General features: G+C 42.6%; 1 protein-coding gene across 1 annotated transcript in view; it reads left to right on the forward strand.

The window, feature by feature from the left end:
- KIF13B (kinesin family member 13B) overlaps window positions 1-12,249 on the forward strand; it is a 156,616-nt gene that overhangs the window by 118,718 nt on the left and 25,649 nt on the right. The window contains 4 exon segments of the mRNA XM_079139992.1: window positions 1,877-2,029; window positions 2,255-2,332; window positions 3,522-3,575; window positions 10,403-10,514. Coding sequence (XP_078996118.1) covers window positions 1,877-2,029; window positions 2,255-2,332; window positions 3,522-3,575; window positions 10,403-10,514 — 397 coding nt within the window.

Raw genomic sequence — 12,249 nt, forward strand, 5'->3', positions numbered from 1 at the left:
TGTTTAATTTGGAACTTCCTGAGCATTTAGAAAATAAGATGTTTGCAGAGTTGAACCCACTGTATAATCTTTGGCCTGCAGTAAATCACTCTCTCTGCTTCATTCGTTTGTAAGATTTAAAACAAGTAAACTTACACGTTTAGCTGGAGTCCTAACATTTATTCCCTGTGTGTAAAGGTTTTCTGCTTTTCCAGTCTTGGACCCTTATTCTATAGATGACTTACCTGTGGCAGAGAAATAGGGACAGCATTCGGAACTGTTTTCATCTTTTCCTTTTCTCTTTACAGCTCCCTCCTCTGTCTTTTCTTTAAAAGTGCTTTTAGGGGGCTGGGGAGATAGCTCAGTCGGCAGAGTGCTGGGTTCGATCCCCAGCACCGCAAAAAAAAAAAAAAAAAAAAAAAAAAAAAGTGCTTTTATTTTTCAGTTAGTAGTTTTAAAAGGGAAGACACTTGGGGCAGTCAGCTTGGAGAGAGATATACCCTCATGGGATGAGGTGTTGATAGCCAGCTGAGCATCTGAGTTGCAGAGCCTCTTTGCCACAGTATCAAATCCTGATGATGAAGGAAAAGGGAAATTTAAAGCTTGTGTGAAGATTAGACTTAGATATAAAATGAGAAGAACCTTTAAAAAGTTAGGTTTGATTATGTGAAAAAAGTCCCACATGTTCCTTGTGTTCCAGGTTACAGAAAACATTAGAAAGGAGTGGTTCTGGGCTGGGGATATAGCTCAGTTGGTAGAGTGCTTGCCTTGCAAGCACAAGGCCCTGGGTTCAATCCCCAGTACCGCAAAAAAAAAAAAAAAAAAAAAAAAAAAAAAAGGAAAGGAGTGGTCCTGGCCAGACAGCAACAAGACAGGTTCTATCTCTCTCTATGAAACTCTGCTCCCTGCAGCCACTCGTGCGTCCTGTGTGGGCTGGTGAGGGGAGTCGTCAGTGCTTCCAGGGGTCAAGGCACAAGGCCTCTTCATGCCTCCTTCACTAATCATGGCTGACTCCTCTCTTCATGGTTATGACAGGCCCAGAGGAGGATTTAGGAGGCAGTATCTTGGTGAACTGAAGCCAGCTGATGAATCCTTCCATATTTGATCTGTTCTAAGACTCATTTAGAATTTTAAAAAATCTCTGAAGTTAGAATGCCTCATAACTGATGGTATCTTAAAACTAATTGGCATTCCTTTTTTCCTTAGTTATGTATAAAATGTTTGTCCTATGTTGATGGCATTTGGATGTGGTGGCATCTGGATGTGCATTGTGTAGTTTTTGATACTATTATAAGAAACTCACAAGTAAATACTACCTGATTTTCCCTGAGAAGAATTTGTCATGAAGATGTTCTACTTGGATCAATGAAATACATTAATAAGATCAAGTACATTCACAGACTGGAGAGTTTCTCACTCACATGCACAGCCAGCTCATTCGGAGGTGTAGGAAGGACTGTACTTGAGAGTAGGCCAGTAAAAGTTGACACTGTACTTCCTTCCGGCTTTGAACCTGTGGACACTGCAACCCAGGGTGAGGATGGAGACTGGTGTTGGAAGCTCTGCCTTCTATGATAGGCTGCTCAGTGACCACTATAACCTAGCTCTGTTCCCACTCTCCTGCATCTGCTTCCTGCTGGGGTCACTGGGTCTTTGTGTCTAGCAGGGCAGGCCCACTCCCTGAGGAGTCCCGGGGCAATAGCCTTTCACCTTAGCCTGCTGCCCTGGTTGCCACTGCGTCGTTTCTGTGGAAAAGTCAGAGTTCCAAGCTGGCATTAAAAGGAAACATTTGAATCAGTTCCATTTGTCAATTCAGACCTCAGTGTGGATCACAGAGCTCCTTGAGCACTGGCTCCTGTGCCTCCTTGATTTCAGCGTGCAGTCTTCTGTTCTCCAGGAGGCCCAGGGCGTGGAGGAGCGGGAAGCTTTAGCAAGGATGGCAGCCAACGTGGAGAACCCAGCTTCTGCTGACTCAGAGGCGTATATCGAAAAGTACCTGCGGAGTGTGCTGGCCGTAGAGAACCTGCTGACTCTGGATCGCCTGCGCCAGGTCAGCTGTGCCCTTCCTTGGCCTGGTCCTGTGTTTGTCCCTCTGAATTCACAGTGTGTTTGCATGTGAACTCTAGTTAATCTTGAATGGCCCAAGTGATTAAAATGGCGTCATTCTGTTGTGCCAAGTGACAGCCCTCACGTAAGCAGAGGGAAGCCTGCTGCACACAGGGTTGCTCTGGGTGCATGTCTAACACACCTTTCCTGTGTGCATTTCGGTTCTCAGGAAGTGGCAGTGAAGGAGCAGCTGACGGGGAAAGGCAAGCTGAACAGGAGGAGTATTAGCTCTCCCAATGTGAACAGAGTGAGTAACCTGCTTGCAAGGCAGCCAGGACCCTTTCTCTCCTCCTTACTGGCTAACCGTGAGTGCCTCGAGCCCTGGGGTAGCACTCCCTCCACTTCCCCAGGGGAGCCTGGGCCCTCCTTCACTCCACCCTGCTGCTGAGGGCGCCCCCTCATGCCTTCCACTTGTTCCCCCTGGTCTGCCTGTCACCACAGCTAGCACAGCCTGTGGGGCCACAGATGTCTGTGGAGCTGAGCCTAGTCTAGCTGCATGCCAATGGCAAGCCAGCTCGGTTCCTGAGCTGGAGTTTATTATTTTTAAATTGAGAAGTCTGGAGTAGGTTACACACAGATTGCTTGCACACCATTTGGGGTAAATGAGTAAAACAGATTAGCTTTGCTTCATAATGGTGGCTTAAGTCAGTTGATTTTTAAAAAGCATAGATATAATTTGTTAATAAATTATATATAAATTGTATTAAATATGAGAAGAATTCTTCAGAAATAAATATGCTTGTGTCTCCAAGATTTATCTCTTTTTCCTCATTTTTGATGAAGTTGTGGATATGAAAAACACTACTTTCGTCCTCTCTGAACATGAAGAAAGGCCACATTACAAGTGTGTAGGAAAGAACAGCTGGCCTCAACCGTTGTGTTTGGGAGGGGAGTGAGTGACACGGAGGGTTTGGCCGTGGAGAGCCAAGGGGCATGTGGGGCTGCTGAAGGATATCATCGTTGATGTCAGGTGGAAGATTAGGACCACTCTCAGACATGTAGAAATGCCACTTTAATTTAAGGTCAATGTCTTCTCATTCCTTCAGAAAATGCTGTATTAAACTACACTGATACGTGCAAAGATGTGGCATTTTGGGATCGTACAGTTTAAAATAGTTGCGAATTTCTGTTTGCTACCAGTACCCAGAAAAAGGGCTCAGGCCCTGGTGGGACCCCAGTAACCTGGTGTCCTTTTAATAGGAGAGTCTCACCACGTGAAACATCGGCTGCTCAGGCCAGCAGGTGCTGCCTCAGCACGAGCCCATGTCCTGGTCTGATGTAACTCTCCCACCAGAGCACTGTTGGGAACCAACTCGGGGTTTCCCCATCCCAGCACTAGTCTGCAACCTGCCAGCTCGCTGTGGCTCTCAGACTAAACTGTTTCATGCTTTCACACCTGAAGGACTGACTGATCCCCACCTCCCGTTTCTTCTCAGTTGTCTGGAAGCCGGCAAGACCTCATCCCATCGTTCAGTCTGGGCAGCAACAAGGTAAAGGTGGTCGCTGTTTCTGTCTGTCTTGGTCTGTTTCCATCTGCTCACCTTTCCCAGGTGAACTTTGCATGCCAGAGTTCCTCATATTCCTCTGCACTGTGTGGCATTTACTGGAAGATGTTTAGAGTTCATTTCTTTTAATGTACGACAGCACCCTCTAATTGCTGGGATTAAACAGATTTTTTTTTCTGCTGAAGTTCATGTTTCTATCTATAGTATTCTTTTTTTTCTGCCAGAAAAGGAGTTTCGAATCAGATTTTGAATAATGAAGTATTGATATGGTGATTCAAAGTTGAGGAAGAAGAAAATTATACTTAAAAGTTAATAGTGTTTGTTAGAAGGAAGAAAAATCAGGGAACATAAATTTCATTAGCTGGAATTTGCTTATTTTGTTGTTAATGCAGCTTTGCACATATGACAGAGTTTTCAGCAATAGAAACTCATCATTTACCTGAGAAAGATTGGCGGTCCCTGCAGCTGTCTTTCTGGGAGGCCACACATCACAGTTGGTGCTTGTTTTTCCCAAGGGACCTGGTCAGTGCTGGTGCTGGCCTGTGTGCACATGCTCCCTGATGATGATGCGGCCCTGGGGTTGGCAGTGGTGTTGCTGTGTGGGTGGCATGGTATCAGGTTGTCTCAGAATCACCAGGGGCGAGGAGGTAGAAGGGCTTGTCAGTGGCAATCATTATGGCTGAATGGGCTCTTCATGCGCTTTCTATGTATTACTCTTCCTGTTCTTTGTTAATTTTTCTATACTTCTTTTGTATATTTGACATTTCCTTATAAAATCTTAAGGACAGTGAAAAAGAAGTTAATGAAGGACTCATTTTTTTTTAAATATCTTTTTTTAGTTGTCAGTGGACCTTTATTTATTTATATGTGGTGCTGAGAATCGAACCCAGTGCCTCACACTTGCTAGGCAAGTGCTCTACCACTGAGCTACAGCCTCAGCTCCTGAAGGACTCATTTTTAAGATTTAGGTTACTAGTAGTAACCTACTAGTAGTAACCTAAACATACACGCGCACACAGTCACACATGTACACACAAAGTACTCTCCTCCGAGAACTACATGAACTACATGCACCTGGGTCTAGTGCGCTCTAGTTCTCATTTATGCTAGAACACTAAATCGTTGGATTAGTTCAGATTAAGACCCGAAGAAAGCAGGATTCTTGGAGACTTGATTGTATAATGATTTTTTTCTTTTTCTTTTTGGTACTAGAGATTGAAACCAGAGGTGTTTAACCACTGAGCAACATCCCCAGCCTCCCACTACCCTCACTTTTAAATTTAGAGACAGGGTCTCACAAAATTGCTTAGGGCCTTGTGAAATTGCTGAGGCTTGCTTTGAACTCAGGATCCGCCTGCCTCAGCCTCCTAAGCCCTTGGAATTGTAGGTGTGTGCCACTACACTTGGTTTGTGTAGTGATTTTTAAATGTGAGTAAAGAATATTATCTTAAGGGAAATATATTTACAATAAAAAGCATGACTTCCTGTGTTTTTTGGGAAGTATATATAACCCAGATCTTCCTACTGTCTTTCCTGTCTCCCCTCACTTTCCTCATCTTAAAATGGAATATTACACATTTTTGTTTCAGTGCTAGGGTCTTCCTTCCCTTCTTTAGTTCTTGATTTTCTTGGGGTCCCTGAGTAACTAACTAAAGAAGAGGAAAGTATCATTTCCTCTTCAGATTTTGTTCATGTTGTGGTGCCAGTGTGGAGAGAAGGGTCTGGCTCTTCCCTCTCTGTTCCCATAGCTCTTGAGCTGTAGCCATAGAGCTCAGGAAGGACTTGCTTGTGTTTGGGGTATTCAGCAGTTTGCAGTCCTCAGTCTCTGTCCTCTCACATCCACCCTGACTGTAGCCGTCCCCCCTCTGAGCAGCAGAGAAGTGTTACTGGGAAAACCAGAGGGTGCCACTTGCCAGTCCCAACGGCATGCCCAGTTCCACAGTGGAAGCACCTTTTTGTCTTCTTTTGAAGCTGAAAGGTTACACCTGGCCTGTAGTCAGCTCCTGGTCATTGCCTCCTGTCCAGGTCAGGAGGTAATGAAGGTCCACAGGCTAAAGTGAGAGCACTATTGCTTTTGCACTGGGACCAGATGAAGGAGAAATGTTCCTGGACAGATTATTATGGATGGGCCTGTGTACAGATTAGGAACATGCAGGTGATGGAGGCTAGGAATTCCACCCAAGGGGTTTGTGCGGACTTGCTTGAGTGGGGAAAGCAAAACAGCCCCCATTTCCCACTGAAGATACCCACAGTCGTCTTACCCTAAGGTAGGACATCTTAAAAGGTTATTAGGAAATAAAAGTTTTGGGGATTTTTTTTTTAATGCAACTGGGGATAGACCCAAGGGCCTTATGCATGCTAGGCGAGCACTCTCCCACTGGAATATTCATCCCCAGCCCAATTATTAAGCATTTTTCAAGTTATATCTTCTCACTAGAAATGTGAGGAAAGAAATCTTTCCTCCTAAAAGCAGCAAGGAATAGAAGCTTGTTCTGGCCTTTTAAATGACATGCTATTGCATCGAAATAAAACTGTGTTATGAATGCACCAGAAGTTTCTGTTCCTTTCTATTAGGTATTTTGAGGGGTTTCCCAATTAATTGCTTTATCCTTAATTTGTTGTTACTGAAGGAGTGATTGCTGAAGAAATTCTTGTTTTAGAAATCTCAAAAAAACTCAAGTTTGTCTCTTTTTATCTTTTGAAGAATACCTGCATTCCTCAGTTTTCAGAGATCCAGGGAGAGGTAATGAATCCATTAGGTTTTCCTAATGAGCAGGATATAAGTACTATCCTGCTATCTCAACCTTACCATGCTTGCTCTTACTTTCAGAATACAAGTGCATTTTTCAATGTAGATTTCATAGGCCATCTGGGTTGGACACTGTACTAGCACTTAGGCTTTTGTAAAAATGACTTTAGTAATTAGTATGTATGATTCCTGGCCCCGACTATTTGTAAAAGTATTTATCTGTCAAAAAACAAAACAAAAACAGAAACAGGAATTAAGGCATCTTATCATTGTAGGAGGTTCTGGAATGTAAGAAGTTGGAGTTAATTCATATTAAATAAATAATGCAAATAATTGGAACAAGAAACGGCAGGTGGAGCAGAAATCTGGCAGAAGTGCTCTGAGCATTCGTTTGGCCCCAGAATTTTGGGCATCTTGGTTTCTGTGCATGAAAGTATTTAATGTCCAGGAGAGTCAAGTCAGAAATATGACCGTTGTATAAATATAGCCATGGGCTTGGTAACCCTGAAGATGTGTTTTGAAATCACCGATCATTATATCTCCATTAGTTACATCTGCTTTGCAGACTTACACGAGGCTCTTTCTGGGTTCTCTGCTTCTGGTCCATGTGTTGCTCCCTGATATGGGTGACGAGTCAGAACCACAGGTTAGAACCTAAAGTGCTGTCTTGTGCAGCACACCCCCTAATCTGAGAGCATTCCAGTTAATGGACGTGGTATTTAGAGACCAGGAGAGCCACCATACAGCTTCTAATCTCCCTTCTCCTCTTAGTCGTCAGTTAATATCATAGCAGAGTTGTTGAGAGCAAGAGTGACGGTAAAAGCGTGACCAGGAGGCAGGAGTGGAGGGATCTGGGGGGGTGTGGGCCATTGGGGTGAGAGGAAGTAAAAAAGTCCTAAAAACAAACTCACGGTTTGGCCTAATTACACTTTGACCCAGGCCAGCCTGTTTGGCATGCCCTTATTCATTGATGCTCCCACATATGAAAATTGGGATTTCTTTGAGTGCCACCAAGATTGAATTAATAAACTAATGAATCTTTAAAAATATAAATACGATTCAATTATTCCAAATTTTAATTTTACCTATGGTCTAAAAAAAATCATTCCTGAGATAAGTCTTTCAATTAAAAATATAAAATATGATCCCTAGTTGAAGTGATATTGCTGTTTACTGTTACTGGATGTTTCATCATTATTGTGAGGAGATTTTCATAAGTATAATGAAAACTTAGCAGGCTTTTTATGACCATCTACCAACAGATATTTAGTGCAAAATTAATTTAAGCCTGTTGCTGCTCTTTCCACCTCAAAACTGGTTTTGAGGTCTTTTGCAATGCAAAGAAAGCTGTCAACAAAAATAGTGTTATTTTTAAAGCCAGTTTATAGGAAATTATATTTTTAATAAGTAAGGTGGTGCATTTGTCATCTTCTGATTGGAATTTTTTGATGAAACTGAAATTAGTCAATAATTTGAGTGGTATTCAGTTAACAAAACGGAGCTGTTTTGGCACCGTCACTCCCTGGAACTGTCATTATTCAGCATTCAGTGTTGTAGGCTGATGCCAGACATGAGTCACTTCCTTAGTTGCATTAGAAGCTACCTTTGGATCTGAAATGTCACTGGTATTTCTCTTTATTTACCTCTTTGTCAGTTTTCTCACCAAAATCAGACCCTTTTACAGAAAAACCAAAGCATTTTATCTGGGGAGGAGATAGGGACAGGAAACCTGTAGGTGCCCACAAGGACCAAGCCATGTCCACACGTCTGCTGAGGGCCTCGCAGGCTTTTGCCCTGCCTCTGAGCATAGTGCTAACTCCAAATGATTGCCAGTTGCCATCTGGAAGAGGATTTTATTTCTTTGAGTTTCTGCCTGCTGAACAGAGAATCCCTGATAGTCATGGAGCTCATCTGGAGATCCAAATGGAGTAGGGTCTTCTCTCTTGTATCTCCCCATTGCAGCCAATTCTGAAGTTCAGCGGACGTGCAGAATGCTAGAAAGAGACCAGAGTTTGATCTTTTGAGATTCCAGGTGGTGTAGGTACATGCTGCTATGGTAGAAGTGAAAAGATATCATACTCTTTCACCTTTAGATTTGAGCTGTTCAAGAGACCCAGCAGTTCTTTGTCTTTCAAAGTCCTTTTTATCCATACTGCTGAGTTCATCTCCCTCTGAAATGCATTCAACTGGTTGTTTTTTCCTTCCCTCAACATTGCAAGGAAGGGAGGAAAACTGTAGAGCAGCTAAGTGTAGCAAATTTATTATAAAGGTTGCACTCCCCTGTCCCCAGGGGAAAGTATGTGTAGCAACACCCTGGACACAGATTTCACCTGTGGCCAGGGAATGGATGGGTTGTGCAGGAAGAAAGAAGCCTGCACAGTGAAGGATCTCTGAAGCATCTCCCAGAGCTCTGTGGGCATTGGCGGGAGGAGGGAAGTGTATCAACAGATTTCCTGTTTTCTGGGAATCAGAGCCCCTTGGAGATTCTTGTCTCTGGGCAGCAAGACTGGGAACAGGCAGTCTGTAAGGTTCCTCCAGGCTTCCTTGACTGTGAAGGTGGCCGGGCACAAGTGTTACATGTCTCCCTCTCGTTGTCTGAGGGCCAGCAGTGTGGCTCAGGCAGCATCTGGTCTCTTAGGTGGTCTCATTGGCATATTTGGGTATGAGGCAGGAAGAGTTACTGTTTCCTTCTGATGTGATGGTGGCATCATGTGGGGGAGTGCCTGCTGGCAACATTACCCAGAAGCTTGCCAAGCCCCTAGTGTGCCCGGTCGCAGGACCATTCTACCTCAGATAATCCCAGCGCTGACTCCAATACTTTGCTAATGCTACTTAGCTTTCCTAAGGGACAGAGTTGGGCCACGTCAGCTGCCAAACAAGGAAGAAAGTGAAAATAAATTTATTCTCAAATTAAGTAAGTTGTCTTCAGAACAACTTGTATGAATTTGGCACTGTAAACAGAGCATGAGGCTTTTCTTCCTCTGTGAAGCTCTGAAGACTATTGACCTTAGCGTTCAGACATCTGATTGTGATATCCCAGGATACACAAAGCTGCAGCCTCCCAGACAGATAATTAAATTTAAATGCAAAAAAGCACTAGGAAAGCATTAAAGTATGTAAATCAGCATAGGATCCCTAGTAAGGCAAGTAAACACTCCAGCATTGCAGTGTTTAGGGTCCATCTCCCCTCCAATGTCCATGTCCCTTGTTTTCTGGGCCTCATCTTGAGTGCTGAACATCATACCATTTTTAAATGCTGTCAGTGCTGAGTGAATTCCTAGGGAACAGTGGCATTCTTGGAGGTAAACATGATCCAGATCACTTAGGGCTTATTGATTTTATGATCAGTACTTAGGTTGCTGCTAAAAGCAGATAGGTCCCCGATGCCCATCAGAAGCCTAGGAGGCCTGCCTGCTCAATCGGTTCTGCCTTCTGCTTCTCAGGTGGTATCAAGACAGCTCAAGCTAACCAGTAGGCTCACTCTTCTGTGAAATGCTAGCTTAAACTAACATTCAGTACCATAATTAAACCCTAGTGAAGAAGTTTGGGCAATCATCAGAGGATCAAAAGGAATTTAAGATCTATGAAAAATGTGAGGCTTGGTACTATGCAGTTTGGAATTTGTACTTGCATGAACTAAGTGAACAGGTGGAAACACCTGGTCCTGAGGAGGTGAAGGAGTCCCCTTCCAACAGAGCCTGTTCCTGGGCTTCAGTTTCAAAGCAGAGTGATAAAGGGGTCTTGAGGTAATAATCAGGAATAGCTTCAGAAACAGAACTTAGGGGAGAATTGATTCAAAAGAAATATTCTAATCTGTTCATCTATTTTCAGTAAAAAACAGAATTTTAGGGTGGACTCAGTGGCAGGCTGTGAACTGGGCCATCCGCCTGCAAGGTGGTATCGTCATCAGGGGAATGATGAGTGTGAAGTGCTTCCATGATTCAGCTTGGATCCTGTAAAGAGAATAAGGCTGTAGTAACATAACAGGGTTTTTTCTTGACTGTCTTTAATTTGTTTGTTAATTTGTTAATATGAAACAAAATGACCAATTTTGTCCTACCAGGGCCGGTGGGAAAGTCAACAGGATGTATCCCAAACAACAGTTTCCAGAGGAATAGCTCCAGTCCCTCCCACCCTCTCTGCTGGTCCCCAAAATAACCACTCGCCAGATCCAGGTAAGTCATCTTTTCGTTTGTTAATCACTGACGTGAGATCTGAGCATCTTTCACGAGTTTCTGCCAGAATTTCTTGCTGGGTTGTCACTGTTCTAACAATGACCATCTCCATTTTCCCCTTTGTTGTTCTAATGGGTTGAGCTATATGGGCTTTGGAATGTTGGATCTATCCTGCGTTCCTCTCAGCAGTACCACTGGATCCTGGCATAGTGTCCCCTCTATTGCCTGATTCTACTTGTTATTTTGTTAGGGATTTCTTTGTGTGTTCTGTGGTGAATATCTACAAGTTTCTATTTTCTCATATTCATGTCTTTGTCAGGTTTTTGTATCATGACTGCATTGGCCTCATAAAATGACTTGGGAGATGTTTCTCCTCATTGTTTTCTGGAAGCATTGATGTATGATTGGTGTAACTTCTTCCTTAAATAATTGACAGAATTCCCTAGTGACACTGTCTTGGGCCTAAAATTTTCTTTGTGGGAAGATTTTAAATTATGACTTGAGTTTCGTTAACATAGGGTTATTTCATTTTTTGTATTCCTTGAGTCAGTTTTTACAAGTTACATTTTTCAAGGAATTTTATATTTCATCTAGGTTATTACATTTATTTGCATAAACACCACGTTACTTATGTTCTTTTCAGAGTTGTAGCATCACCTGTGTGGTTCCTTCTTTTTATTCTGCTGATGATTGATTTTTTTTCTGTTTCCTAAATACTTTTGCTACAGGTTTATCTGAAGTAATAATTTCACAGAACCAACTCTTGACTTTAATTTTCTTTATTATTTTCTGTTTCCTTGGTTTTATGAGTTTCTCTTTGTCGTTCACATGTGTAGTCAGGTCCTTTCTTGTCATTCTACTCGGAATATTCCAAAATTTATTCGATTCTGTGAACCATGTATTACTGAGTAGTGTGCTAATTCTTTTGTGTATGTTTGGGGGTGTTCCTATTTCCTAATTAAATTCATTTTGACCCTTGACTATTTCAGTCTTCAGATGTTATAAAATTGCAATGATATTCTTTTTACTTTAAAACAGCTGTTTGTCTTTTAAGAGAATGTAGACATGGTGCATGATCTGTTCAGCCCCCATGACCATTGCTTCTGGCCCTGTCCAGTCCTTTCTGAAGACCTTGTTTTTGTCCAGTTTCATTTTTCTTTAGCCTGAGGGGTACCTGTAGTACTTCGTAGTGTAGTTTTCCTGAAGAGAAAAGCTCTCAAGTCTCTATTTCACTGGGCTTTTTTTTTTTTTTTTTCCTTCCTTTCCTTTTTAAAAAGGCTATTTTGACCAGATAGAGGATTCTGGGTGGCTGGCTTTTTTCTTGTAGCACTTCAGAGACATTTCCTCTTCTCCAGGTCCTTCCATGCTGAGAATTCAGCCGTCAATTGTGTCATTTCCCCCACGTCTTTTTTTCCAGATTATCTCCTTATCTTTGTCTTTAACAGCTGTGAATTGCTTAGTATAGTTTTCTTAGTATTTATCTTGCTTGGATTTCACCAGTGTTTTGGGGTCTGTAAATTGATATTTTTCACAAGTTTGAGAATTTTTTAGCCAGTTTTCTTTAAAAGTGTCCCCCCATCCTCTTTTGTCTCCACTCCTCCTGAGATCGCAGTGGAAAGTGTAGCTCACACCATCTGTGTTATTGTTCGTCTTCCTCCTCCTCCTCCTCCTCTTTTTTTAACCTTTTTATCTCATCTCATATATCTTCTCATTGGATAATTTCTTCTACCATTCC

Source organism: Sciurus vulgaris (genome assembly GCF_902686455.1).
Source record: "Sciurus vulgaris genome assembly, chromosome: 5".
NCBI lineage: Eukaryota > Metazoa > Chordata > Mammalia > Rodentia > Sciuridae > Sciurus > Sciurus vulgaris.